The sequence below is a fragment of the Salmo trutta genome, chromosome 31 (assembly GCF_901001165.1).
Source record: "Salmo trutta chromosome 31, fSalTru1.1, whole genome shotgun sequence".
Taxonomy (NCBI): Eukaryota; Metazoa; Chordata; class Actinopteri; order Salmoniformes; family Salmonidae; genus Salmo; species Salmo trutta.
This window is the reverse complement of record NC_042987.1, coordinates 19,724,153-19,750,846: the sequence shown is the minus strand read 5'-3', so window position 1 is coordinate 19,750,846 and position 26,694 is coordinate 19,724,153. Positions and strand designations below refer to the sequence as shown.

Sequence of the window (26,694 nt, the reverse complement as noted above, 5' to 3'; positions counted from 1 at the left end):
CTATTTTATATACTGTAATTCTATGCAGTGTTGAAATACAGTCAACCTTTGTAAAAAAAAAAAATGTAAAAGTATATTTTTTTACTTATTCTAAGACAACTCTGTCTGATCATCCACAGAGAACAGTAGTATTCTACTTTTTTCAACCTGGACTCAATACCCCAAACACTTCCTGTATGAAAGTCTTCTCAACCACAGGTTTTTTTCACGTACAACATTGAGAACTACACTTGACATACACTGCCACCTTCTGGCCGGTGAATGTACAGTTAGGAATTGATCTGACCCTGAACAGTGAAAAACAATAATAGTACAATATTGTACAATAGTAAATAGTCATTTAAAGGTGAAACAGTGACACTCGTCGCCCCAGGTGCATTTGTTATTGTTTTTCCTAATACATACTCTGCTGTTCTGTCGCACAGGCAATGACGCCAGAGGGGGAGAAAAAACTGTGTTCGTTGTTTGAAAAAACGTTGTTGTTGTAATTATATCGCAAACGGACGTGGCAGTTTCCCTGCTACGTATTCCAACTTTAATAATGGTGAAAACATTGTTCAATGGAAATAACGGAGAAGACCTTAGATATTCAATGTCTATTTTATATTTTTTTAAATTATGGAAGAATAAACCATTTAGAATGCAGTTCGCATTCTGATATAGCATGGGGATCTCCATATTAAAATATAAACCTGTGTTGGTTGTTTTTTTTCATTGATTGCTACCAACTTCCCTGAAAAAAAGAGTATGTTTGCTTAATTTTGCACAGGAAGGAAGAACTATTGTATAATTACACATTTCAGTTGCTACATTAACATTTAATCCATAGATGAATTGCACCAGAGGTAACACAACCTCAACCTACAGCACTCATAAAAGTTCAACAAATACATCAAACAGGCTTGATAGTTCATGTTTTTTTCTCTTTCAATTTTAATTTGAAACATCAAAATAAAGATATTAATCAAAATAAAGTCAACTAGGCCTCTTAAATCCAATACAAAACGTTTAAAACTTTAAAAAACGGATTCTGAAAAGCTGCTTACAGATACGTTCCACTTTATAAAACGTTCCACTTTACCTGCGTGTCAATTTCAGATAGCTTACACATTGCGTGCCTGTGTGTTGGTATGCTGGAAAACACTAAACAATCCACCTCAACAGCAGACAGTGAAAGAGAAAGGTGGGTTTCAATCCCACAAACAGGCGATTGTCTTTAACAACAGTGAGTGTTTTACCTTTTTTCTAATACAGAAGTTCTCATTTGAGTACAGTAAGTGTGTGTAGTTAGCCTCTTACAGATGTGCACAAATTTACACCTACATGCATAATACAATCTCATTGCTGCATGAGAAAGGAGGAATAGGGCACATAAAGTTCTGGCAACAAAGAGCTTGACACAAGCCTACACAAACGGGCAGGAGCCAAACGTTCAACATCTTCAACAGGTACAGTACATGCATGGCGGTAGGATAAGGGACAGTGATTCTGTAGCCCAATCCAAAGATCGACCACTAGCCCCTAACCTTTGCACTTGTGCAGATCAGAAAGGATTGTATAGATGAAAGCAATTTGGCAAGAATTCCAGCAATCTTATCAGAAGGCAAGCTCAAGTGAAGATTTTACCATTGATTACATCTATCCAATTCTTTCAGATCTACTCAAGTGACTAGGGGTTGACTTTGGATCGACCCAAGTGCCTAGGGGGTAGGGATGGGGGGGTTGATTTGGGTCTCAGAAAACCACCTCCTAGAGGAGAGGCTTAGGGGATACATTAACCACAAGAGTCCTCTCATTGCCTGAGAGCATTTGGGACATGACCCACAAAGAACCAAACATAGATATACACACGCACAGACCTGCAAGGATTAGTGCAATTTTGCCCCCAGGAGACAGTTACAAACAAAACAGCAGCATTAAAGGGTTATAACGTTACTTCAGGATTTTGGCAATGAGGCTCTTTATCTACTTCCCCAGTCAGATGAACTCCTGGATACCACTGTTATGTTAAGAGGTGGTTTCATGAGCCAATGCTAACTAGCATTAGCGCAATGATTGGAAGTCTAGCATGCTAGCAGATACCGTAGACTTCTAGTCATTGCTCTAATGCTAGTTAGCAATTGCACTAGCGCTAGTTAGCAGCTTCCTTCAAACTGCACGCAGAGACATAAAAAATGGTATCCACAAATGAATCTGACTCTGAGGAAGTAGATTGCCAAAATCCTGTAGTATCCCTTTAACATCATGAATGACAGACATGATTAACTTAATACATGCTTCACATTAAATCAAGTGGCAACAAATGACAATAAAACATTCCTTTTCGCACAAAGATTTTCCTTAAATGGAATACCGTTGGCATGTAAAACAAATGAAATACAGGGTATTTATGGTACATTCAGAATATTCTGTCAAAAAACAAATTACATAAATATTTTTATCTCATAAACCATACATCTTTCCTCCACTTTATGACAATCCAAAAAAATAAAAGAGCATGTGAAGTTTTTGAATATTCACCCCCCCACCCATTTTTATAAATCACATATTTTGTTATTTCAAATAGATAAAAAAGAAATTTAATGAGCTGGTAGGTTAAACTACTAGCTGCTTTTTAACTGTATTTTTTTTTGAACACCTATGCGATAATATAACCCTCTCCATCTTTTCTCTGTGAGGCACTAAGGCATTGTCCTACTCACTACCTTCCCTCCCATTACAAGTGCTAGCATATGAAAGAACTGACAGGGAGAACAGAGACTTGAAGTCATGACATGCTTTAGTTGATATAGGCTACTTAGCCTAACATATAACGACTTGAACCAAAGGCAGATTCTGGAAGAATTGAAATGTTCTAAAAAGACCTACATTAAAATTAGAATGTAATTTTTTTTCTCTCCAAATCTATCAATCCTTATCGAATGCAAGTTACCACCACACCATTTAAATATGTGGTTTTCTTTCTTTAAAGTAAGAGACTAGTCTGTAAATGTGAGCTTGTCTCGTGCCGGTCTTCAGTGCAAAATACCACCCTCTGAAAAGTCTGAGAATTATATCGGATTCCATTCTTTACTGAGAAACTAGTCAGGATATTTGCACGGGTTCTCAAACCCCTAAAGGACATTTGGAAGGTATTACAAATTGTTGAAAAACTCAACCCTTTGGATTTCTGGAATCTTTACTGTAGTGAGATAAACAAAGCATTCTCTTGGTCCTCTCTCTGTCATGTCAGTCAGTTTTGTCTGCTTCAGAGGAGTGGGGGGCTGCGTACTTCAGCCGAAAGCCACCTGAAACACACACACACACACACACACACACACACACACAGGAGTGCGTCAGTGTCGCGTGCCAAACTAGCCAACAAGTAACCTAAAGAAATGTGATGTCCATAGTCTATGCTAGCCTTCCAGATTCAGTGTCCCATCAAAAGATGATTTAACACTTGGTTGGGTGTTTAATAGAGCTCTTTAGCGCGTTCAGACAATCCAGGATTTGCTACAGAGAGCGTCAGACATAAAAATGGTGGATAGTGCAAAACACGGTGGGAAAAAAAGTTACAAAAAAAAGCTCTGCCTTCCTATACAACATTTTATTTTGCTGAAACAAAAGAGGAATCCTTCTTTTCTCTGCTCTATCACTATGAGAGACTTCACCTCCTCTCTCTGCCACTAGCCTGGCCAGTATTACCTTGCTGCCCGGCGTCCATTGAGGGCTGCTTGCAGTCCTGGGCATAGTGCCCGCTGAGCCCACAGTTATAGCAGGAGACGTTGGCACTGCTCTTCTTCATGCCCGTGCCCAGTCCCACCGAGGAGAACATGGGTGTGTAGAAAGGGTTGAAGGAAGCAGCTGCCATCTGCTGCAGGTTGTATCCAGCCTGGGTGGCCAGCATGTGGTCTGAGTGGGAGGTGTGGAGCAGGGGTCCACTGACGTATTGCGTTGGCGTGGCTGTGTGAGGAGGAGGGGGATAGAAGGGTAGCTGTGTGGTGCCGTTGCTCTGGTGTTGGACCTGACTGCGGTGGCTGGGGTATCCAGCGCTGCACATGGACGGGAGGTGGAAGAGAGGGAGGTGGGCGGCGCTGAAGACCTGGCGCCCCAGCTGGGGAGGGAAGTAGAAGTTGGGGTTGGGGGAGTGGCTACTACCACAGCTGCCACGGCAACCGCAGGTGTTGCAGCTCATCTGCTGTTGCTGGAGAGGTTGGGCCTGCTGCTGGGGTTGCAGCTTTTGCTGGGCCTGCCCTGCTGCCACCCCCGAGCTGCTGCAAGAAGCGGTGCCGTCTCCCTGGGCCGTGCTGTGGGTGAGGGTCAGGGCTTGGCTGGACACGGGGCCGGGGGTGTGAGTGGGGACGGCTGGGAGCAGAGTGGCCTGAACCTGACTGATGGCAGCTGGGGTCACAGATGCCCCTGAGGAGGGTGTCACGTAGTTAGGAGTGGGTAAGCTGGTGGGTACAGCCAGGGCTTGAGGCCTGGTGTTAGGGTCAGGGAGAGAGGCTGCTCGGGGTAGGGTGGCAGTGGAGGCTGAGTCAGTGGTGATGTACGTTTGCTGCAGGGGGGACATGTGGGAGGTCGGGGGGATGACACTGATTGCACCCATGGGGGGCTGGTGCTGGGGGTTAGTGCTTCTACTGTCTGGGCTAGTGGGGGTTCTATAACACTGGAGTATGGGGTGACTGCTGGAGCCTGGGGTGGCTGGCTGTGAGTTCAGGGGTGCAGACACAGACACATGCCTCTGTCTCTCAGGGTCTCCCAGGGGAGCTTGGCTTGGGATGGACACCTGAGGAACCATGGGGGTGGTCCCAGTCAGTGCCCCCTCTTCTGGTGAAACGTCCCCCGGCTGTGAAGTGACAAAGACCATAACGTCTGGCATGGTGGGCCCATTCTGGACCGTCAGTGGTATAGGATGTACACTTCGGGTACTGTCAGTGTAGGATGGCTCTTCCTTGTGGGGGACAGGGACCATAGGGTGTACAGTAGCCACAATTTTCCCCCTGCTGTGACCACTCGCCCTCTTCTGCTGGACAGAGTGATCCGAGTAACTCTCAGTAGTGTCTGGGAGAGAGAGAAGCGATCATTAGACACATCTTGAGGTTCAACAGCACTATTTCACATTAAGGCTAAAGACTGAGACATCATGGGCCGGTTTCCAGACCCAAATAAAGCTTTGTCCTGGACTAAATGGAGACTCTCCACTGAAAGTGCTCTTTAGTCCAGGATTAATCTGGCCCCACAGGGGTAGAGGGGCCACTCACCTCTCTCTTCCTCCAAGTCTTCAAGGTCCTCACTCTCCAGACTCTCACGGGCCTCATGCTGGGGGCTGGAGGGGTTACTGGAGCTCTCAGACCACGTGTCTCCATACCTGTCCTGGACTGGCTCTACAGGGGTGGAGGAATGCACTTAGAAAACCACCAATCACAAACATGCATGTTGTTAAAATGTAAACCGTTGAATTGGGGGTGGGGATAGGCTATTGCCAGACATGGCTACTTACTCTCACTGACACCCTGTCTAGTCACGTTTGTTGACAGCGGTCTGATGATGCCGTTGGGGATGTAGGCTTTGGCCCCCTCACTTCTCCTAACTTCATCAGGTCTTCTTCTACTCTTTAGTTCTGGAGTGAAAGCCCATTTCTCATCTACCTTCTGAAGAGAGAGCAGAACATTTAACACGCTAAACAGATGTAAATTATCATGATCTAATCAAACAAAAAAGTCAAAAATACAAGAGACATGCTTTTACTGTTAGAACAGATGCCAGTCAGCGTTACACAGCAGCATATTGACAGTCCTGCTGTTTCTACCAGTTTCTCTAGTGGCCAGGTCAGGGAGAGATGTGTGACTGACCTGATGTGGGTCTGGACAACAGGACATAACATCTGCTTTTCTCCTCCCCTCCACCACTCCGTTGTGCTCTAAGTGGACAGCAGGCCTCTGGCTCTCACTCCGGCTGCTCTTTGTCATCAGTATGCTGTAAAGAGAAGGAAAGGATCCTCTTAGTACAACCCATCAGCCACAAGGTCACATGTCTGGGACTGAACAGATAGAGCTCTTACCTCTGGCCTAACCTGCTGCACTCCGTCTGATGCCCAAGGTGGTGCGACTCGAAGTCTGGGTGAGGGAGAGCAGAATGATGATCGAGAAAGAGAGAGAAGTACGAGTGAACATCAACTATTGATCAATTAAATTCAACTGGATTTAAATCACATAGGGTGACAGGCAACAATATCTGTCTGTATGAAATAGCCATTTCCACACACTGTCAGATCAACCCCACAAAGAATGACAGACAGGCAGAGTAAATGGTTTATATGAGACAGCGATAATAGAAACTACACCATACAGCGCACACACACACACCTTCGTCCTGACTGGATGGCTCTGTGCAGTCTTCTTTAAAGTGCTCGGCTGCCTTGCAGGTCTTTCCCAGAGTTCCTGTATTATCTGGGTAGGAGAGACCAGATGGTGAGATATTATGGCCGACAAGATCCTTCCAGCCTACCTAACATTACAGCTTTGCAGGTCTTTAGGCAGCGGAAGTGTGTTAATATTAAACGCTTTACATTTGCAGCCTAGACATCAAAAATACATTCTTGGTTCATGAATTTCTGTGGTCAATTTAATGCAGCTGTGTGAAACCAATGAGCAATGGATTCCCTTGAATGGTCAGAGGTTTGAGGAAACTTTCCCAAATAATAATTTAATTTAGTCAATTGATAATGGCTCAGGGTTTAATGTGGTGAAACAGCCTCCTGGTCCTGCAGCTATGCTGAGAGCTGTTCACTGTGAAGCTGGGTTTATTTCTCTAAGCTGGTCCACCAAGCAGTGTGCGTATTATTTCTGGAGGATTTACCGGTCCTCTGGGAGAAATATTGAAACTGGGTTCAGGGCGTTACTTTCAAAGGCCATAAAATAAAAAAAATAAAAAGTTAAAGTTGACTGAGAAGTTGTTTATTGGTACGATTAGTCACATGGACCGACCACATCAATCCAAATACAAAATGATTCTACAAGATAGAGGGGCAATTGTGGTCTGTGTTCCAAGGCATCCCTAACCAATCAGGTGGATGGTTTGTGGAGACATGCATTCCTGTACACGTCAGCGGAGCGGGTGATATCTCACCTTCCTGGAGGCTGAGGCAGGGGACAAGGAACCTGCAGACCTCTCCTCTCTGCCTGAAGGCTGCTGGGGCTGACAGAAGCATGTCCCTGTCACAGTGGAGAGAGAGAAGAAAGGGAGTTAAAGATAGAAATTACACAGAGGGAGAGAGAAAGTGACTTGGAAATTATAATTTAATGTGTCCTCCATCACCTGTTCTATACTAGAATATCTAATAGCAAGATACAGTAGGTGCACTCTGTAAGAGATCACAAAGTGAGGGTGTGACCTTGGATGGTAGTGAAAAAGAGAAGGGAAAAAGTGATCCCATCCATATCTGCAATGGAGAAACCACGTCTCACAGAGTTACGGTCTGCCATTCATGGTTTTAGGGACTGACCACCCGCCCGCAGGTGGGCGTCTGACTGACGACATTTTTGCCTGTTTCTACAAATTATGTCCGGAACTCTGTTCAAAGGTGTTAATAAGTACTCTCGGGCGTGTCAATGCCTTCAGACAGTGTTTCCCAACTCCAGTCCTCAAGACCCCCAACAGTACTCATTTTTACTGTAGCTCTGGGCAAGCACACCGGATTCAACTTGTCAACTAATCATCAAGCCCTAATTGAGTTGAATGAGCTGTTTGTCCCGGGCTACAACAAACATTTGTTCTGTTGGGAGTACTGGGGAATTGGAGTTGGGAAACACTGCCTTAAGGAATGGCTAGTAATGGTAATGACATCACAGTTGACCTAGATATCAAAGCCTGGGCTCTGACACATGTAAAGCCTGGAGGTTATTCACCATAACTGACAACACTGGAGCTTATGGCAGTGTTGGTGACAGTAACTAGAGGGTAGTCTACTCTACTCTCCACAATATGATACGTTGAGGTTTGTGAATAAAACACAGCTAAAGTAGAGGTTTGGACTAGTAGACCGTTTTAGCCATCTCATACAGCAATGTTATTTTATGCCACAGAAGCAAGTCATAGAAGATAAATAGATCTTGAATATCGAGGGGAAAAAAGAACAGCTGGAGTGTATAACAACAAGAAAGTGTGAACTTCAAGAAATCGATTTATTTGACTGACAATATGAAAACCCTTGAGATGTCGCATCATTCTGTGTGCTGCAACAAACGGAGTAAAAGAGGGAGACTCACTGTAGCGTCCTCTCCAGGTCCCTGGGTTCATACTGGTCTCTCTGGGCCAGTAACCTCACCAGTCCCTTCTCAAAGGGCTCAGCAGACCTCTCACATGGTAGCTGGAATGCAGGGAATCGTATGAGGGGTTATCATAGACATACAGTGCCGTCTGAAAGTATTCAGACCCCTTGACTTTTTCCACATCTTGTTACGTCTCAGCCTTATTCTAAAATGGATTCATTTCCCCCCCTAATCAATCAACACAAAATACCCCACAATGAAAGAAAAAACATTACCAAATTTATAAAAATAAAACACAATGAAAATATTACATTTACATAAGTATTCAGACCCTTTACTCAGTACTTTGTTGAAGCACCCCAGTCTGAGGGCCTGAGCGCTCTGGAGCAGGTTTTCATCAAGGATCTCTGTACTTTGCTCCGTTCATCTTTCCCTCGATCCTGTAGTCCCTGCCGCTGAAAAACATCCCCACAGCATGATGCTGTCACCACCATGCTTCACCGTAGGGATGGTGCCAGGTTTCCTCCAGACGTGACACTTGGCATTCAGGCCAAAGAGTTCAATCTTGGTTTCATCAGACCAGAGAATCTTGTTTCTCATGGTCTGAGAGTCTTTAGATGCCTTTTGGCAAACTGAAAGCGGGTTGTCATGTGCCTTTTACTGAAGAGTGGATTCGTTCTGGCCACTCTACCATAAAGGCCTGATTGGTGGAGTGCTGCAGAGATGGTTGTCCTTCTGGATTCTTGGTCACCTCCCTGACCAAAGCCCTTCTTACCCAATTGCTCAGTTTGGCCGGGCGGCCAGCTCTAGGAAGAGTCTTGGTGGTTCCAAACTTCTTCCATTTAAGAATGATGGAGGCCACTGTGTTCTTGGGGACCTTCAATACTGCAGAAATGTTATGGTACCCTTCCCCAGATCTGTGCCTCGACACAATCCTGTCTCGGAGCTCTACTCACAATTCCTTGGACCTCATTTCTTGGTTTTTGCTCTGACATACACTGTCAACAGTGGCACCTTATATAGACAGGTGTGTGCCTTTCCAAATCATGTCCAATCAATTGAATTTACCACAGGTGGTCTCCAATCACGATGATCAATGGAAACAGGATGCACCGGAGCTCAACTTCGAGTCTCATAGCAAAGGGTCTAAATACTTACGTAAATAAGCAGTTTTTATTTTTAATACATTTGCAAAAAATGTTTAACAACCTGTTTTCGCTTTGTCATTATGGAGTATTCTGTGTAGATTGCGGAGTATTTTTTTTATTTAATCAATTTTAGAATAAGGCTGTAACGTAACAAAATGTTGAAAAAGTCAAGGGGTCTGAATACTTTCCGAAGGCAATGTACGTACAGTATATTCATAAAGTTTATATATAACATTTAGGGGTATAATTTTTTTTGCAAGATGTAGAAATGCATTTCAATATAAAGTACTAGTACTACTAATATACAGTACTAGTAGTACTAGTAAGTTTGGACACACCTACTCATTCAAGGGTTTTTCATTATTTTTACTATTTTCTACATTGTAGAATAATAGTGAAGACATAACAAATATGAAATAACACACATGGAATAATGTAGCAACCAAAAACATGTTAAATCATTATATATTTTATATTTGAGATTCTTCAAAGTAGCCACCCCTTGATGACAGCTTTGCACACTCTGGGCATTCTCTCAACCATCTTCATGAGGTAGTCAGCTGGAATGCTTTCCCAACAGTCTTAAAGGAGTTCCCACATATGCTGAGCCCTTGTTGGCTGCTTTTCCTTCACTCTGCGGTCCAACTCATCCCAAACCATCTCAATTGGGTTGAGGTCAGGTGATTGTGGAGGCCAGGTCATCTGATGCAGCACTCCATCACTCTCCTTCTTGGTCAAATATCCCTTACACAGCCTGGAGGTGTGCTTTCGGTTCAAATCAAATCAAATGTTATTTGTCACATGCGCCGAATACAACAGGTATTCGGCACATGTTGTATTCTGAATACAACCTTACAGTGAAATTCTTACAAGCCCTTAACCAACAATGCAGTTAAGGAAAATACCTAAATAAGAAATAAAAGTTACAAATAATTAAAGAGCAGCAGTAAAATAATAGTGAGGCTATATACAAGGGGTACCGGTACAGAGTCAATGTGCGGGGGCACCGGTTAGTCGAAGGTAATTGAGGTAATATGTACATGTAAAAAAAAAAAAGATTAAAAAAAAAGAAATGTCCCTTTTACAGGACACTCTCAAAGATAATTGGATTTTTACGAATTAACTTCACAGATCTTCATTGAAAAGGGTTTAAACACTGTTTCCCATGCTTGTTCAATGAACCATAAACAATTAATGAACATGCACCTGTGGAACGGTCGTTAAGACACTAACAGCTTACAGACGGTAGGCAATTAAGGTCACAGTTATGGAAACTTAGGACACAAAAGAGGCCTTTCTACTGACTCTGAAAAACACCAAAAGAAAGATGCCCAGGGTCCCTGCTCATCTGCGTGAACGTGCCTTAGGCATGCTGTAAGGAGGCATGAGGACTGCAGATGTGGCCAGGGCAATAAATTGCAATGTCTGTACTGGGAGACGCCCAAGACAGTGCTACAGGGAGACAGGACGGACAGCTGATCGTCCTCGCAGTGGCAGACCACGTGTAACAACACCTGCACAGGATCGGTACATCCGAACATCACACCTGCGGGACAGGTACAGGATGGCAACAACAACTGCCCGAGTCACACCAGGAAGGCACAATCCCTCCATCGGTCCTCAGACTGTCCGCAATAGGCTGAGAGAGGCTGGACTGAGGGCTTGAAGGCCTGTTGTAAGGCAGGTCCTCACCAGACGTCACCAGCAACAACATCGCCTGTGGACACAAATCCACCGTCGCTGGACCAGACAGGACTGGCAAAAAGTGCTCTTCACTGACGAGTCGCAGTTTTGACTCACCAGGAGTGATGGTTGGATTCACGTTTATCGTCGAAGGAATGAGCGTTACAACAAGGCCTGTACTCTGGAATGGGATCGATTTGGAGGTGGAGGGTCCGTCATTGTCTGAGGCGCTGTGTCATAGCATCATCGGACTAAGCTTGCACTGCAGTACTTAATGCAGCTGGTGGCCACACCAGATACTGACTGTTACCTTTGATTTTGACCTCTCCCTTTGTTCAGGGACACATTACAACATTTCTGTTTGTCACATGTCTGTGGAACTTGTTCAGTTTATGTCTGTTGTTGAATCTTATGTTCATACAAATATTTACACATTAAGTTTGCTGAAAATAAACGCAGTTGACAGTGAGGACGTTTCTTTTTTTGCTGAGTTTAGGTAGAGTAATTAAAGTGACTATGCATAGATAATAAACAGTAGCAGTAGTGTAAAAGAGGGGGGGTGCAAATAGTCTGGGTAGCCATTTATTAGATGTTCAGGAGTCTTATGGCTTGGGGGTAGAAGCTGTTTAGAAGCCTCTTGGACCTATACTTGGCACTCCGGTACCACTTGCCGTGCCGTAGCAGAGAGAACAGTCTATGACTAGGGTGGCTGGAGTATTTGACAATTTTTACAGCCTCCCTCTGATACCGCCTGGTATAGAGGTCCTGGATGGCAGGAAGCTTGGCCCAAGTGATGTACTGGGCCGTATGCACTACCCTCTGTAGTGCCTTGCGGTCGGAGGACGAGCAGTTGCCATACCAGGCAGTGATGCAACCAGTCAGGATGCTCTCGATAATGCAGCTGTCGAACCTTTTGAGGATCTGAGGACCCATGACAAATCTTTTCAGTCTCCTGAGGGGGAAAAGGTTTTGCCGTGCCCTCTTCACGACTGTCTTGGTGTGCTTGGACAATGTTAGTTTGTTGGCGATGTGGACACCAAGGAACTTGACACTCTCAACCTGCTCCACTAGAGCCCCGTCGATGAGAATGGGGGCGTGCTCGGTCGTCCTTTTCCTATACTCCTCAATCATCTCCTAGGTCTTGATCACGTTGAGGGAGAGGTTGTTGTCCTGGCACCACAACCCGATAGGCTGTCTCATCATTGATCAGGCCTACCACTGTTGTGTCATCGGCAAACTTAATGATGGTGTTGGAGTCGTGCCTGACCATGCAGTCATGAGTGAACAGGAGGGGACTGAGCACGCACACCTCAGGGCCCCCCGTGTTGAGGATCAGCGTGGTGGATGTGTTGTTACCTACCCTTACTACCTGTGTGCGGCCGTCAGGAAGTCCAGGATCCAGTTGCAGAGGGAAGTGTTTAGTCCCAGGGTCCTGAGCTTAGTAATGAGCTTTGAGGGCACTATAGTGTTGAACGCAGAGATGTAGTCAAGGAATAGCATTCTCACATAGGTGTTCCTTTTGTCCAGGTGTGAAAAGGCAGGATGGAGTGCAATGGAGATTGGAGTGGCTCTAGGTTATCTAGGATAATGTTGTTGTGAGCCATGACCAGCCTTTCAAAGCACTTCATGGCTACAGACGTGAGTGCTACGGGTCGGTAGTCATTTAGGCAGGTTACCTTAGTGTTCTTGGGGACAGGGACTATGGTGGTCTGCTTGAAACATCTTGGTATTACAGACTCCGACAGGGAGAGGTTGAAAATGTCAGTGAAGACACTTGCCAGTTGGTCAGCACATGCTAGGAGTACACGTCCTGGTAATCCGTCTGGCCTTGCGGCCTTGTGAATGTTGACCTGTTTAACTTCTTTGGGATAGGGGGCAGTATTTTCACATCCGGATAAAAAACGTACCCGATTTAATCTGGTTACTACTCCTGCCCAGTAACTAGAATATGCATATAATTATTGGCTTTGGATAGAAAACACCCTAAAGTTTCTAAAACTGTTTGAATGGTGTCTGTGAGTATAACATAACTCCTATGGCAGGCAAAAACCTGAGAAGATTTCATGCAGGAAGTGGCCTGTCTGACAAGGTGTTGTTGTTCTTGCTTCTGTTTATTGAAGAGTCAGGATCTTAGCTGTAAAGTGACACTTCCTACGGCTCCAATAGGCTCTCAGAGCCCGGGAAAAATCTGAACGATGACGAGGCAGCCTCAGGCTGAAACACATAATCGCCTTTGCCAAGTGGTCTATCAGAGGACAATGGAATTAGGCGCGTGCCCGATTCGACCCCGTGAAGTATTTTCTTTCGGCTGTTTACCTAATTGCAGATTCCCGGTCGGAATATTATCGCTTTTTTACGAGAAAAATGGCATAAAAATTGATTTTAAACAGCGGTTGACATGCTTCGAAGTACGGTAATGAAATATTTAGAAATCTTTTGTCACGAAATGTGCCGTGCGCATGACCGTTATTTACCATTGGGATAGTGTCTAGAACGCACGAACAAAACGTCGCTGTTGGAACATAACTATGGATTATTTTGGACCAAACCTACATTTGTTATTGAAGTAGAAGTCCTGGGAGTGCATTCTGACGAAGAACAGGAAAGGTAATCAAACTTTTCTAATAGTAAATCTGATTTTGGTGAAGGCTAAACTTGGTGGGTGTCTAAATAGCTAGCCCTGTGATGCCGGGCTATCTACTTAGAATATTGCAAAATGTGCTTTCACCGAAAAGCTATTTTAAAATCAGACATATCGAGTGCATAGAGGAGTAATGTATCTATAATTCTTAAAATAATTGTTATGCTTTTTGTGAACGTTTATCGTGAGTAATTTAGTAAATTTTTAGTAAATTCGCCGGAAGTTTGCGGGGGGTATGCTAGTTCTGAACGTCACATGCTAATGTAAAAAGCTGGTTTTTGATATAAATATGAACTTGATTGAACAAAACATGCATGTATTGTATAACATAATGTCCTAGGTGTGTCATCTGATGAAGATCATCAAAGGTTAGTGCTGCATTTAGCTGTCTTCTGGGTTTTTGTGACATTATATGCTAGCTTGAAAAATGGGTGTCTGATTATTTCTGGCTGGGTACTCTGCTGACATAATCTAATGTTTTGCTTTCGTTGTAAAGCCTTTTTGAAATCGGACAGTGTGGTTAGATTAACGAGAGTCTTGTCTTTAAATAGCTGTAAAATAGTCATATGTTTGAGAAATTGAAGTAATAGCATTTCTAAGGTATTTGAAAATTGCGCCACAGGATTCAACTGGCTGTTACGTAGGTGGGACGAATTCGTCCCGCCGGTCCTAGAGAGGTTAAAGGTCGGCTACGAAGAGCGTGATGACACAGTCATCCGGAACAGCTGATTCTCTCATGCATGTTTCAGTGTTACTTGCTTCGAAGCGAGCAAAAAGTTTTTTAGCTCATCTGGTAGGCTCGTGTCACTGGGCAGCTCGCGGCTGTGCTTCCCTTTGTAGTCTAATAGTTTGCAAGCCCTGCCACATCCGACGAGCGTCGGAGCCGGTGTAGTACGACTCGATCTTAGTCCTGTATTGATGCTTTACCTGCTTTACCAGCAGCTCTACCAATTAGCTCAGTGCGGATGTTGCCTGTAATCCATGGCTTCTGGTTGGGGAATGTACGTACAGTCACTCTGTGGATGACGTCATCAATGCACTTATTGATGAAGCCAGTAACTGATGTGGTGTACTCAATGCCATCGGAAGAATCCGGCACATATTCCAGTCTGTGCTAGCAAAACAGTCCTGTAGCTTAGCATCTGCTTCATCTGACCACTTTTATTGACCGAGTCACTGGTGCTTCCTGCTTTAGTTTTTGCTTGTATGCAGGAATCAGGAGGATATAATTATGGTCAGATTTGCCAAATGGAGGGCAAGGGAGAGCTTTGTACACATTTTTTGCCCTCTGGTTGCACATTTAACATGCTGATAGAAGTTATTGTCCTGTTGAAAAACAAATGATAGTCCCACTATTCGCAAACCAGATGGCATGGCATATTGCTGCAGAATGCTGTGGTAGCCATGCTGGTTAAGTGTGCCTTGAATTCTAAATAAATCACTGACAAGTGTCACCAGCAAAGCACCCCCACAACATCACAACTCCATAATTCACGGTGGGAACCACACATGCGGAGATCATCCGTTCACCTACTCACAAAGATACAGTGGTTGGAACCAAAAATGTCAAATTTGGACTCATCAGACCAAAGGACAGATTTCCACCAGTCTAATGTCCATTGCTCGTGTTTCTTGGCCCAAGCAAGTCTCTTCATCTTATTGGGGTCTTTTAGTATTGGTTTCTTTGCAGCGATTCGGCCATGAAGGTTTGATTCACGCAGTCTCCACTGAACAGTTGATGTTGAAAAAAAAAGGGTGGCTACTTTGAAGAATCTCAAATGTAAAACATATTTACTTTTTTGGTTACTACATGATTCCATGTGTTATTTCATAGTGTTGATGTCTTCACTATTATTCTACAATGTAGAAAATAGTAAAAAAATAAAGAAAAACCCTGGAATTAGTAGGTGTGTCCAAACTTTTGACTGGTACTGTATGTCACAATATTAGTATTAGCATGGACATAGAGCATTGAGTGACTAGAAAGCACATGCATACATTTGGAAAGTAAACACTGCATCTGGGTTGGCAAATGGCTGTGGAGCTAGCTAATTAAACAGAAGTTTATCCCCAAAAATCGAAGCCCTAACAGCACTAAAATGAATAGGATCTGATGGCATACGACAAGATCTATACAGGAATCCAAAATACCTCCTGGTCTGTGGAGCAACAATATACTGTGTGCGAAGTGCGCAGACTCATCTATTTATCCGTAAGACAACATCCACATATCATCAGACCTCTTATACAGACGGCAGATAGTGTGACTTTATTTCACCAGACATTAAATCCAGTATCTTCTAGGCCTATAATCTATCGAAGGGGATATGCTTTTCTCTCATACCTTGGACAGGAAGTCGTACAGCTCATGGTGAGTCTTGGTCACTGTGCTCCACGTTGAGTCAGACCACTGGACCTGGAAGAGGGGAGGAAGACAACATCATTCATCAGTATGCTTTATCAAACACACATCATATACACGGCTTTTGACAGCATGTAATTCCCCGTTAATATGCAGATGAAACAAAGTATGGTATTATTTGATACTTGGCAGTCAACCACTTAACTACATTCTGGAATCTGGACGACACCACATTCCATTTGGTGATGTAGTTTAGTATTTAGGTCGTCTGATGTGTCCTCATAAGTCAGTTTTAATTAAACACACACAGACAAGGTGACGTCAGCTCCACTCTAAAATCCTGCTCAGAATGTTTGAGGTATTTGATTTTGTAGCCAAAGCGGGTCATTGCATACCTTAGTTATGGAAGTAAATAATGATCTTAGAAAGAGCTAGGTTGGAATTTCTCCTTAAATGTTTTGAGCAGAAAAGCATAACAAGCTCCCTTACGCACCCTGATAGGCATTGCCTTGAAAGGATGTTTTCCCATTGGGAAGAAGAACAAAAACTCACCCTGGACTACTCTTGACAAGTTTGCATACCAATAGAGGGCCTTTGATAATTTACACTAAGATTGAGTTAGTGTACTAAGAAAAAAAAACTGATGTTAAACATTTCAACCATCTTGTATCAACAGCATCAACACTTATCTAGACCTGCTCTGAAGGGAGTGGTCCCATACTGGAGTGTTGCCATACTGTCCTTTCAAAACATTACCCCGCTGGCCCTAAATATTCACAAATCATCTGAATCTTTAGAAAAACATACCAAGAGGTGCTTTCTGTTGCCTCTCAAAACATACTAAATAGTAATAGGTTTTAGTCTCAGCCGCTCACCTCACTCAGACGGTTAGAGTGAACCGATGCTCTCTCATGCTTTGGAGGCCAAGAGAATAGGAAAAATTTTATTGGGCTCTGATCTGCTTCAGTTAGGTTACTAGCCTCAATTTGTTTTTCATTTTTTGGGTTGCTCTGATAGTTGTATGTGTATGTAGCCTAACATTTCAGAAACAAATGTTGACTGAGACTTTAAGGCTATAGCGCTCAAACACAGACAAGCACATAATAAAAAATTTTTTTTTATCTGAGGCTTATACCGTGTGTGGAAGGCTATATGAAAATATTCTACTCTGTAAGTAATACATTTTTTGAATGTGACATTCCATCATCACTGGGCCCAATAATCTGCTCCGCAGGGGGATCTGAACACAACAAGCTCTTTCACAGCCTGGCAGTCTACTCTACTCTGTCCATCACAGAGTTAACTTTTTAAGGTATAGGGGGCAGTATTTTCATTTTCGGATGAAAAGCGTGCCCAGAGTAAACTGCCTAATACTCGGGCCCAGAGTCAAATATTTGCATATTATTAGTAGATTTGGATATAAAACACTCTGAAGTTTCTAAAACTGTTTGAATGATGTCTGTGAGTATAACAGAACTCATATGGCAGGCAAAAACCTGAGAAAAATCCAACCAGGAAGTGGGAAATCTGAGAATTGTAGTTCTTCTTTTGAATCCCTATCGAAACTACTGTGTCTGTGGGGTCACGTTGAACTTCCTAAAGCTTCCATTGGCTGTCAACAGCCTTTAGAAACGTGTTTCATCCTTCTCCTGTTACTGGGCAGAAAATAGGAGCTCAGTCAATGAGTGGACTGCCTGGGACCAGTGAGTTGTTTACTGCGCAAGCACGTTTGGCGTGCCGCTCCTTCTTTTTCCTCTGTAATGAATACGCTATTGTCCGGTTGGAATATTATCAACGTTTTATGTTAAAAAGACCCTAAGGATTGATTGTAAACAACGTTTGACATGTTTCTACGAACGGTAATGGAACATTTTGACTTTTTGTGTCTGGATTTACACTCGCACGTTATGCCTTTGGATAGTGATCTGAATGCACAAACAAAACGGAGGTATTTGGACATAAATATAGAGTATTTTGAACAAAAATAACATTTCTTGTGGAAGTAGGAGTCCTGGGAGTGCATTCTAACGAAGATCAGCAAAGGTAAGAGAATATTTATAATACTAATTCTGAGTTTAGTTGACCCCAAAACTTGGCGGGTAACTGTGTAGCTTGCTTTGATGGTTGAGCTATGTACTCAGAATATTGAAAAATGTGCTTTCTCCGTAAAGCCATTTTAAAATCTGACACAGCGGTTGCATTAAGGAGAAGTATATCTATAATTTTTTCAATAACTGTTGTAAATTTTATCAACATTTATGATGAGTATTTTTGGAAATTGATGTGCTCATTCACTGAAAGTTTTGGTGGGAATACATTTTCTGAACATCACGTGCCAATGTAAAATGGGGTTTTTGGATATAAATATGAACTTTATCGAGTAAAACATACATGTATTGTGTAACATGAAGTCCTATGAGTGCCATCTGATGAAAATCAAAGGTTAGTGAATATTTTAGCTGTATTTTTGTTTTTTGTGATGCATGTCCTTGCTTGGAAAATGGCGGTGTGGTTTTTCTTGTGAAGTTTATGCCCTAACATAATCTAATTTTATGCTTCGCCGTAAAGCCTTTTTGAAATCGGACAATGTGGTTAGATTAACGAGAAGTTGATCTTTAAAATGGTGTAAAATAGTTGATTGTTTGAGAAAATGAAATTTTCGCTGTTTTGTATTTCACGCCATGCTATTTCACTGGCTGTTGATAGTGTGTACCGCGGGTTGATAGTGTACGCTAGCGTCCCACCTAGCCCATAGAAGTTAACCTGTGGAGTCTGGTAGTTGGTGCTCCCCTACTGAACGACAATGAGTCCCAAATGGCACCCTATTCCCTTTGTAGTGCACTACTTTTGACCAGGGCCCAGCTCTGTAATATGCAAGTAATATGCTAGGCCTACTTCTCAAAGCATTGTTTTACACTGAACTCAGCACAGGCCTACCCTAGTATTACAGGCTACTCTTAGTTGTGTTGTGTATAGCCTAGAGTAGACAGAGTGAAATTCCTCCTGTGCTGAAGATGATGGATGTTCTCCCCTATTTAACTCACTAACACCCTCTTTCATACACCATGCCCAGCGGAGCAGATGGCACAGCCCAGCAAGCCACTTTCTCTTTCGTGTGTGTGTGTGTGTGTGTGTGTGGGTTGGTTCTTCTATCCTTGTGGGGACCTAAAATCCCTAAGTCCCCACAAGGATAGTAAAACAATAAATTCTCCCTCATGGGAACATTTTCCACATCCCCATACGGACAAAGGCTATTTTAAGCTTAGGGGTTAGGTTTAGGGTTACAATTAAGGTTAGAACTAGGGTAAGGGGTTAGTGGTTAGGTTTAGGGTTACGGGTTAAGGTTAGGGAAAATAGGATTTTTAATGGAATTAAGTTTAGGTCCCCACGAGGAAAGAAGAACAAAATGTGTGTGTGTGTGTCAGTTTCCAGCCCTGGCTAGCAGCAACATTTTATCACTGTCCCCCTCCACATTTCAGCCAAGAGGGTTTCAACTGCCAGTTGATTCCTTACACAGTCTGTGCAGTGCCTCTTAACTGTTATGGCTAGACGTGCCGCTAGCGGGACACCTCAACAACATCCGGTGAAATTGCAGAGCGCAAAATTCAAACTACAGAATTATAAATATTTAACTTTCATAAAATCGCAAGTGTAATACTTTAAAATAAAGCTTAACTTCTTGTTAATCCAGCCGCTGTGTCAGATTTCAAAAAGGCTTTACGGCGAAAGCACACCATGCGATTATCTGAGGGCAGCGCCCCACATACAAAAGCATGAAAAACATTTCAACCAGGCAGGTGCGCCACGAAAGTCAGAAATAGCGATATAATAAATGCCTTACCTTTGATGATCTTCTTCTGTTGGCACTCCAAAAGGTCCCAGATACATCACAAATGGTCCTTTTGTTCGATAATGTTCTTCTTCATATCCATAAAAACTCAGTTTAGCTGACGCGCTTCAGTCAATAATTCACCCAGTTTCCCTCCATCAAAATGCATACAAAATGAATCCCAAACGTTACTAATAAACTTTTCCAAAAAAGTCAAACAACGTTTATAATCAAACCTTAGGTACCCTAACACGTAAATAAACGATCAAATTTAAGACGGAGAATCGTTATTGTCTTTACCGGAGAAAAATACCAAAGGACGCGCTCTCTTCCACGCCCTTGGAAACACTACAGCCAAAATGGGAGCCACCTAGAGAAACTACAATTTCTGGCTCATTTTTTGAAACCCAGCATGAAACTCTTTCTAAAGACTGTTGACATCTAGTGGAAGCCATAGGAACTGCAATCTGGGAGGATTTTGCCTTATAATAAAAGTGACAGCCATTGAAAACAGTGGTAGGCTGAATTTTCTTTTGGGGGGGTGGTTTGTCCTCAGGGTTTCGCCTGCCATATCAGTTCTGTTATACTCACAGACATACTTTTAACAGTTTTAGAAACTTTAGAGTGTTTTCTATCCAACTCTACCAATTATATGCATATCCTAGCTTCTGGGCCTGAGTAACAGGCAGTTTATTTTGGGCACGCTTTTCATCCGGATGTCAAAATACTGCCCCCTAGCCCAAAGAGGTTATTAACTTAGGCTACATTGGTGCATCCTTTTCAAGTAGGCTATAAGACTGCAGGGTTCAATTACAGATACACCCTTCTCCAGCACTAAAAAAACCCAGAGAACAGCTTTCAGAAACCTGTTGGACCAAACACAATCCTCTCACTGAGATATCTCCCTTAGACCAAGGGAATTCTAGCCTGGTCAAGCAAACTGACCGCTGCACTCATGTTTCATTATACTTAATACGTGGCTGGTTTCACAAGGCGAAGGGAAATCCCCTTAAAAATCCAGAGGCAACCCTGAGCCTCTGCCTAGGTATAACCTGTTAGGCTAACCGAAGACTTCATTCTGCCCTGCCACACAGATGATGAGGATGGGTATTGGGTCAAGGCCAGGACGGACATTCCTTCCATTCATGAGTGTCACACACACCTCCACGCAGTCACACACTGTCAGTACCACTGTCTCTGTAGAGCAGACTACGCAGAAACAGGTAAGGCTATAACTCTTTCAGAAGTCTCCTCAATGAAGCTCATCTTGTTATCCATATAACTCTGATCCGATTTTAACTGTTAAGTGACCAACACAACACTCATTATCGTTAGCATGTGTTGGCAGTATGTTCTAGTTACTTAGCTAAGTAGCCTTCATGGTTTTGGTCAATTTCAGTAGATCACAGATAAGGACAGCATTAGTCATGAATACGTCTATTCTATTACTACTCCAGCTATCTGAGCAAAAGCATCAACAACATTGTGGTGGGGACATGCTCTCATGATCTCAGTGTTGTGAAATCTTGGAGCTACCCTCAAGTCTTTCAACCCTCTAGTCTAAATGGAAGGCTTTCCGTTTTTACAGGCTGATATGCCGCAAGCTTGTAAAAACAGTAACGGCAGATGTTATGGGGTCGCGAACGATCAAGGACATATTTCCACCAGATTGTGTTCTCTTGCAAAGGAGGACAGCATTTGAATAGGAGGGAGCAATCCTTCCTGCTGTCCTATTTAACCTGGCTCTCTCCATCTTGCTCTCCTTCTCCCTCTCACAAACTGCTCAGCACAGTGCTGCTTGTCACAATGCCTGGCTGATGCCTGGCCATAGAGGACGGACTGTTGAGTCAGGGCCAGGCAAAGTCTTAGATCTCTGCCTGTCCAGATGTTGTAAGAGAACATTGCATGATTTACAGAAAAAAAAAAAACATTGCATGGACAATCTGAAGCTCAGGATAAAATACATATTTTTTTGTGACATAATTTGAATGTGAGGAAATCGCAAATCAATCTGGCGGCCAACGATATATAGGCCTAAAAAAATAAGTATTCCTACATACTACCTGGGTATGCTTCAAAAATCATGAAAAATTAGAGACCAAACATGAACATACCTCAATACTGTATTCCCTGTTTCCTCGGTTCCAAAAGATCTTCTTTAGCTCAATCTTGTCAATGTGAACTGCTACAGGAAGAAAGGAGACCATGGTTATTCTTTTGAGAAATTAATTGCTGTTCACCCAAATGTAATTTTGATTACCACAGAATACATTGAACACTGTTAAAGGAATGGCATTGCTCTCCTTACCCAGAGACAGAAGAACTCATGGGACACCATTTTAATGTCTCTGCATGCAGTATGAAGGAAGTTAGCGGTAGTTTCACAAGCATTGCTACTGTACCTGTAGACTTCCAGTCATTGCGCTAACACTAGTTAGCATTGGCTTGGGAAACTACCGCAAACCTTCTTCATACTGCATGAAGAGACATAAAAATGGTATCCACGAGTTCATCTGCCTGTGTAATTAGAACATGGGCATCAATGCAAGACTCTCACAGTATCAGTTTAAAACTACACATACAGTGAGGGAAAAAAGTATTTGATCCCCTGCTGATTTTGTACGTTTGCCCACTGACAAAGAAATGATCAGTCTATAATTTTAATGGTAGGTTTATTTGAACAGTGAGAGAAAGAATAACAACAACAACAAAAAATCCAGAAAAACGCTTGTCAAAAATTGTATAAATTGATTTGCATTTTAATGAGGGAAAAAAGTATTTGACCCCTCTGCAAAACACAACTTAGTACTTGGTGGCAAAACCCCTTGTTGGCAATCACAGAGGTCAGACATTTCTTGTAGTTGGCCACCAGGTTTGCACACATCTCAGGAGGGATTTTGTCCCACTCCTCTTTGCAGATCTTCTCCAAGTCACTAAGGTTTCGAGGCTGACGTTTGGCAACTCTAACCTTCAGCTCCCTCCACAGATTTTCCATGGGATTAAGGTCTGGAGACTGGCTAGGCCACTCCAGGACCTTAATGTGCTTCTTCTTCAGCCACTCCTTTGTTGCCTTGGCCGTGTGTTTTGGGTCATTGTCATGCTGGAACACCCATCCACGACACATTTTCAATGCCCTGGCTGAGGGAAGGGGGTTCTCACCCAAGATTTGACGGTACATGGCCCCGTCCATCGTCCCTTTGATGCGGTGAAGTTGTCCTGTCCCCTTAGCAGAAAAACACCCCCAAAGCATAATGTTTCCACCTCCATGTTTGACGGTGGGGATGGTGTTCTTGGGGTCATAGGCAGCATTCCTTCTCCTCCAAACACGGCGAGTTGAGTTGATGCCAAAGAGCTCCATTTGTGAATAATCGCACCAACTGTTGTCACCTTCTCACCAAGCTGCTTGGCGATGGTCTTGTAGCCCATTCTAGCCTTGTGTAGGTCTACAATCTTGTCCCTGACATCCTTGGAGAGCTCTTTGGTCTTGGCCATGGTGGAGAGTTTGGAATCTGATTGATTGATTGCTTCTGTGGACAGGTGTCTTTTATACAGGTAACAAACTGAGATTAGGAGCACTCCCTTTAAGAGTGTGCTCCTAATCTCAGCTCGTTACCTGTATAAAAGACACCTGGGAGCCAGAAATCTTTCTGATTGAGAGGGGGTCAAATACTTATTTCCCTCATTAAAATGCAAATCAATTTATAACATTTTTTAAATGCGGTTTTCTGGATTTTTTTGTTGTTATTCTGTCTCTCACTGTTCAAATAAACCTACCATTAAAATTAAAGACATTTCTTTGTCAGTGGGCAAACGTACAAAATCAGCAGGGGATCAAATACTTTTTTCCCCTCACTGTAATATATCCTGTCTATTGAGCCATATCTGACCATTTGTTTGGGTCCCTGGTTTTACCTCAAACGCACTAGGCTAAAATACATCTTACTTGAACACTCCTCTCAACATGTGAATGAGAGACCTCAGAGGATGCAATAACAAACAGGATTGAGACTACCTTCTCTCTGAGATAAGGTCCTGTTCAGGAGCTGATTGGGAATACAGCAGGCCGACTGACCCATGTCAGTGCTCCTGAGGCCGAGGTCCTCCTTTCTCAGGGTATGCTGCTTCTGCTGCAACAAAGAAAGTGAAGAGATTGGTGCTTTTGTAAAAAAAAAAAAAAGCGTTCTCCCCCAATAATAGTCCCACTAAACAACTTCCCCCTTACAACACTTAACTGGAACCAATACTAATTTCCTCCTCTCCACATGCTTTGAAAACTACATTTTTTTCAACTTTTTCAGTTGAATTTATATTCATAAGTCAGCTCCGTTTTTATTAGAAATACCGCCTATCTGCAGGAAAGTGTAGACTAACTGTCTTAACGAAACATATAATTATGCTGAGAGCCAGCCAAGAGGGAATGACAGATGAGAGAGAGGGTGTTTGTCTCATTCAAACTCCTGGCTTTTTCATTGGATGCCAGAGAGAAAGAGGGGGAGAGAGAGAGAAAGAAAGAGGGGGAGAGAGAAAGTGAAAGAGAGAGAAAGAGGGGGAGAGAAAAAGGTTTCTCCAACACAATGCAAAGTAAGATCACAATGCAACCATTCACAAGAATGCTGGGTGTTCCCATTCATAATAGCTAGCTACTGTGGAGAAGATGACAGAAGACACAGTAGCCGTGGCCAGCATGTCTGCTGAAACCAGATAAGCGGTCTCTCTCTATTCTCCTGATTGAGAAAGTGATCTTCATTCTATGGCGTCTGTCATTTTGTGACAGCACAATGAACTCGGCTTGTAGTCATATGGCCATGCACTCAAGACTGTTCTTGGAAATGAAACTGCTTTAAGCAATACTTGGTATGAAAGGGTTGAACCTCTCTCCTCTCTTTTTATGCTAACTCCACAAGTCTACTCACATCAGTACATGCTACGGTTACTACGGTCTATCCCCACAGCAATTATTTGGTCCCACTTTACCAGAAATAAAGTGCTACAATGCGTAATCTGAACTAAAATCTGATTACATGTAGATTTTGTATAAAAAAGTAATCTGTTCATTCCTATGATCTAAGTGGCCAGTAAAAAACGGGTTATTCTTGTTTAAGCACTACCTACCTAATTAATTATTGTCAAAGTAAAAGTCAGGTGAAAGTTTTACTGGGGAACGCCCCCTGTGGACTTGTCAACATCATAAGTACCAGGGCCCCCCAAGGGGGTGGGTGCATTTCAATAGTCTACAGTAACAAAGCCTTCGCTGGCTTTCTTCTCGTTTCCTCACCTGCACTGATCTAATGGCACAGGATAATAAATGCGATGGGAGCCTTTCACCTGCTCAGTGACAATAAGAAGTGAGGTAATGAGTTGAGCTAAGGAGAGGAGGTAAGGTGAGGAGGCCCCTTTGGATTCACTCTTGAGACGCACTTAAGCTGTCAATGTGATGCTTACCTGGACGCTCGGGCGGTTGTGGCAATACCTTCTCTCCTCTATGGCCCGTTCCACATTGTCCAACTGGTGCCTGGCAGTATCCCTCTGGTGAAAAGAGAACGCCGGGTGCAGCGAGGCCATGGTGAAAAGCAGCGCCAAGTGCTCCAGGGAACCCGACTCTGCCTCCGGTGGAGGCCCACTGGGATGCTCCAATCTCCCGGACTTCATTCCGCCATCGCGAGGGGAATGTTGATCGGGTACATTCTGAGCGCTCCCACGTGGAGATACTGGAACGCCATGATAAGTATTCAAGTACAGCGCTGGGTCCATATGGTTCAAAGCACGATAAAGTGTGCCCGCGCATTCTCTGTTTTCAGATCTCAAAAGTGACAGGCAGACAAGTAGTTTGGAACGCACGACAGGGTCGGCAACGTCCATAAGGAGGCCCAAGTCAGTTTGACTGTTCGCCCTTATCTCAAAGTCTCGGAAGACGTGGAAATCTTTCCGTGCAAGGTCCTCAAGGCAGGATCCGAAAAAGCGAAGCTCAAGTGGTTGACACATATGAAGTATTCCGTACATAAACTCTATCCGCTTTGCTGGGTTGAGGTGCAAGCCGAACCACTCAAACACCGTCTCCTTGTCAATTTGCGACAGGCGACACGATTCCCTCGTTGAATCCTTGAACCGGTGGCTCACACCACGGTACGAAATCGAATCAATAGTGAGACTGTTGTAATCGGTATTTTCCTGCTCGTCTTCGACGGTATGGTATTCTTCCTCCGCCGTTCGCATGGGCAATTTAATTTTCAGCATGATCAACTCTGACAGGATTTGTTAGCGATTATCAATTCATTCAAACGTAATCGGAGAATTACATACTCGCTCCGTTCGCATCTGTACACTGCCGTGGAGTTGTATTTATGTGATATTAGATGGAAATGAAATGGTGAGATTATGTATAGCTGGCTCAGTAACTCATTTTCATGCACTGACTGTACCACTCGAAAATCCCATAGTTGACTCCTCCCATCGTTCATCAAACTGCTGGGTCCTAACTTCATCCCACCCGGTACCGGGTCGTGACAAGGGTGCGTTTACCAGAGGTCACCGAAGTCACTTTCCCTCATTAACGTAAAAACATTTATTTTTTTAACTAAATGTGTCAGTGCTGTCACAATGGATTGTTATTCTATAATATTCGATTTCATTCGATATTCTATATACAATTGCATGAAACTGAAGTGCAATTCACTGAAATATTTACACAATAGAGTAATGGCGTCTTTTTGTAGGCACCAACTCGGTCACGGCTAGAAGTGATCCAGCTTCTGTTCTGAGATTTAAATAAATACATG

The 26,694-nt window shown here is 43.2% G+C and overlaps 1 protein-coding gene across 3 annotated transcripts; it reads right to left on the bottom strand.

Annotated features, from left to right (window-relative positions):
* Nucleotides 1–902: 902 nt before the first annotated feature.
* LOC115169703 (zinc finger CCHC domain-containing protein 2) lies at nt 903–26,694 on the bottom strand. 3 transcript variants are annotated; one of them, XM_029725601.1, is made up of 13 exons: nt 25,361–26,694; nt 23,931–24,045; nt 22,033–22,103; nt 16,072–16,143; nt 8,253–8,353; nt 7,114–7,199; nt 6,351–6,434; nt 6,047–6,101; nt 5,838–5,961; nt 5,486–5,636; nt 5,247–5,369; nt 3,688–5,046; nt 903–3,287 (listed from the first exon to the last, which is right to left on the bottom strand). In XM_029725601.1, the coding sequence occupies exons 1-13, from the start codon at nt 26,150–26,152 to the stop codon at nt 3,229–3,231; spliced, it is 3,192 nt and encodes a 1,063-aa protein (XP_029581461.1). In that variant the 5' UTR covers nt 26,153–26,694; the 3' UTR covers nt 903–3,228. The 3 variants fall into 3 exon arrangements, with proteins under 3 accessions (XP_029581461.1, XP_029581463.1, XP_029581462.1); XM_029725603.1 differs by having other exon boundaries at nt 22,033–22,100; XM_029725602.1 differs by having other exon boundaries at nt 23,931–24,042.

What these genes read in the sequence shown, in the direction of transcription:
- LOC115169703 (XM_029725601.1), bottom strand. Translation starts at nt 26,152, where the DNA reads ATGCTGAAAATTAAATTGCCCATGCGAACGGCGGAGGAAGAATACCAT. An exon ending in ACAACCGCCCGAGCGTCCAG is followed by an intron (nt 24,046 to 25,360) that starts GTAAGCATCACA and finishes TCTTTGTTGCAG; the next exon opens with CAGAAGCAGCATACCCTGAG. An exon ending in TAGACAGGGTGTCAGTGAGA is followed by an intron (nt 5,370 to 5,485) that starts GTAAGTAGCCAT and finishes CCACCCCTGTAG; the next exon opens with AGCCAGTCCAGGACAGGTAT.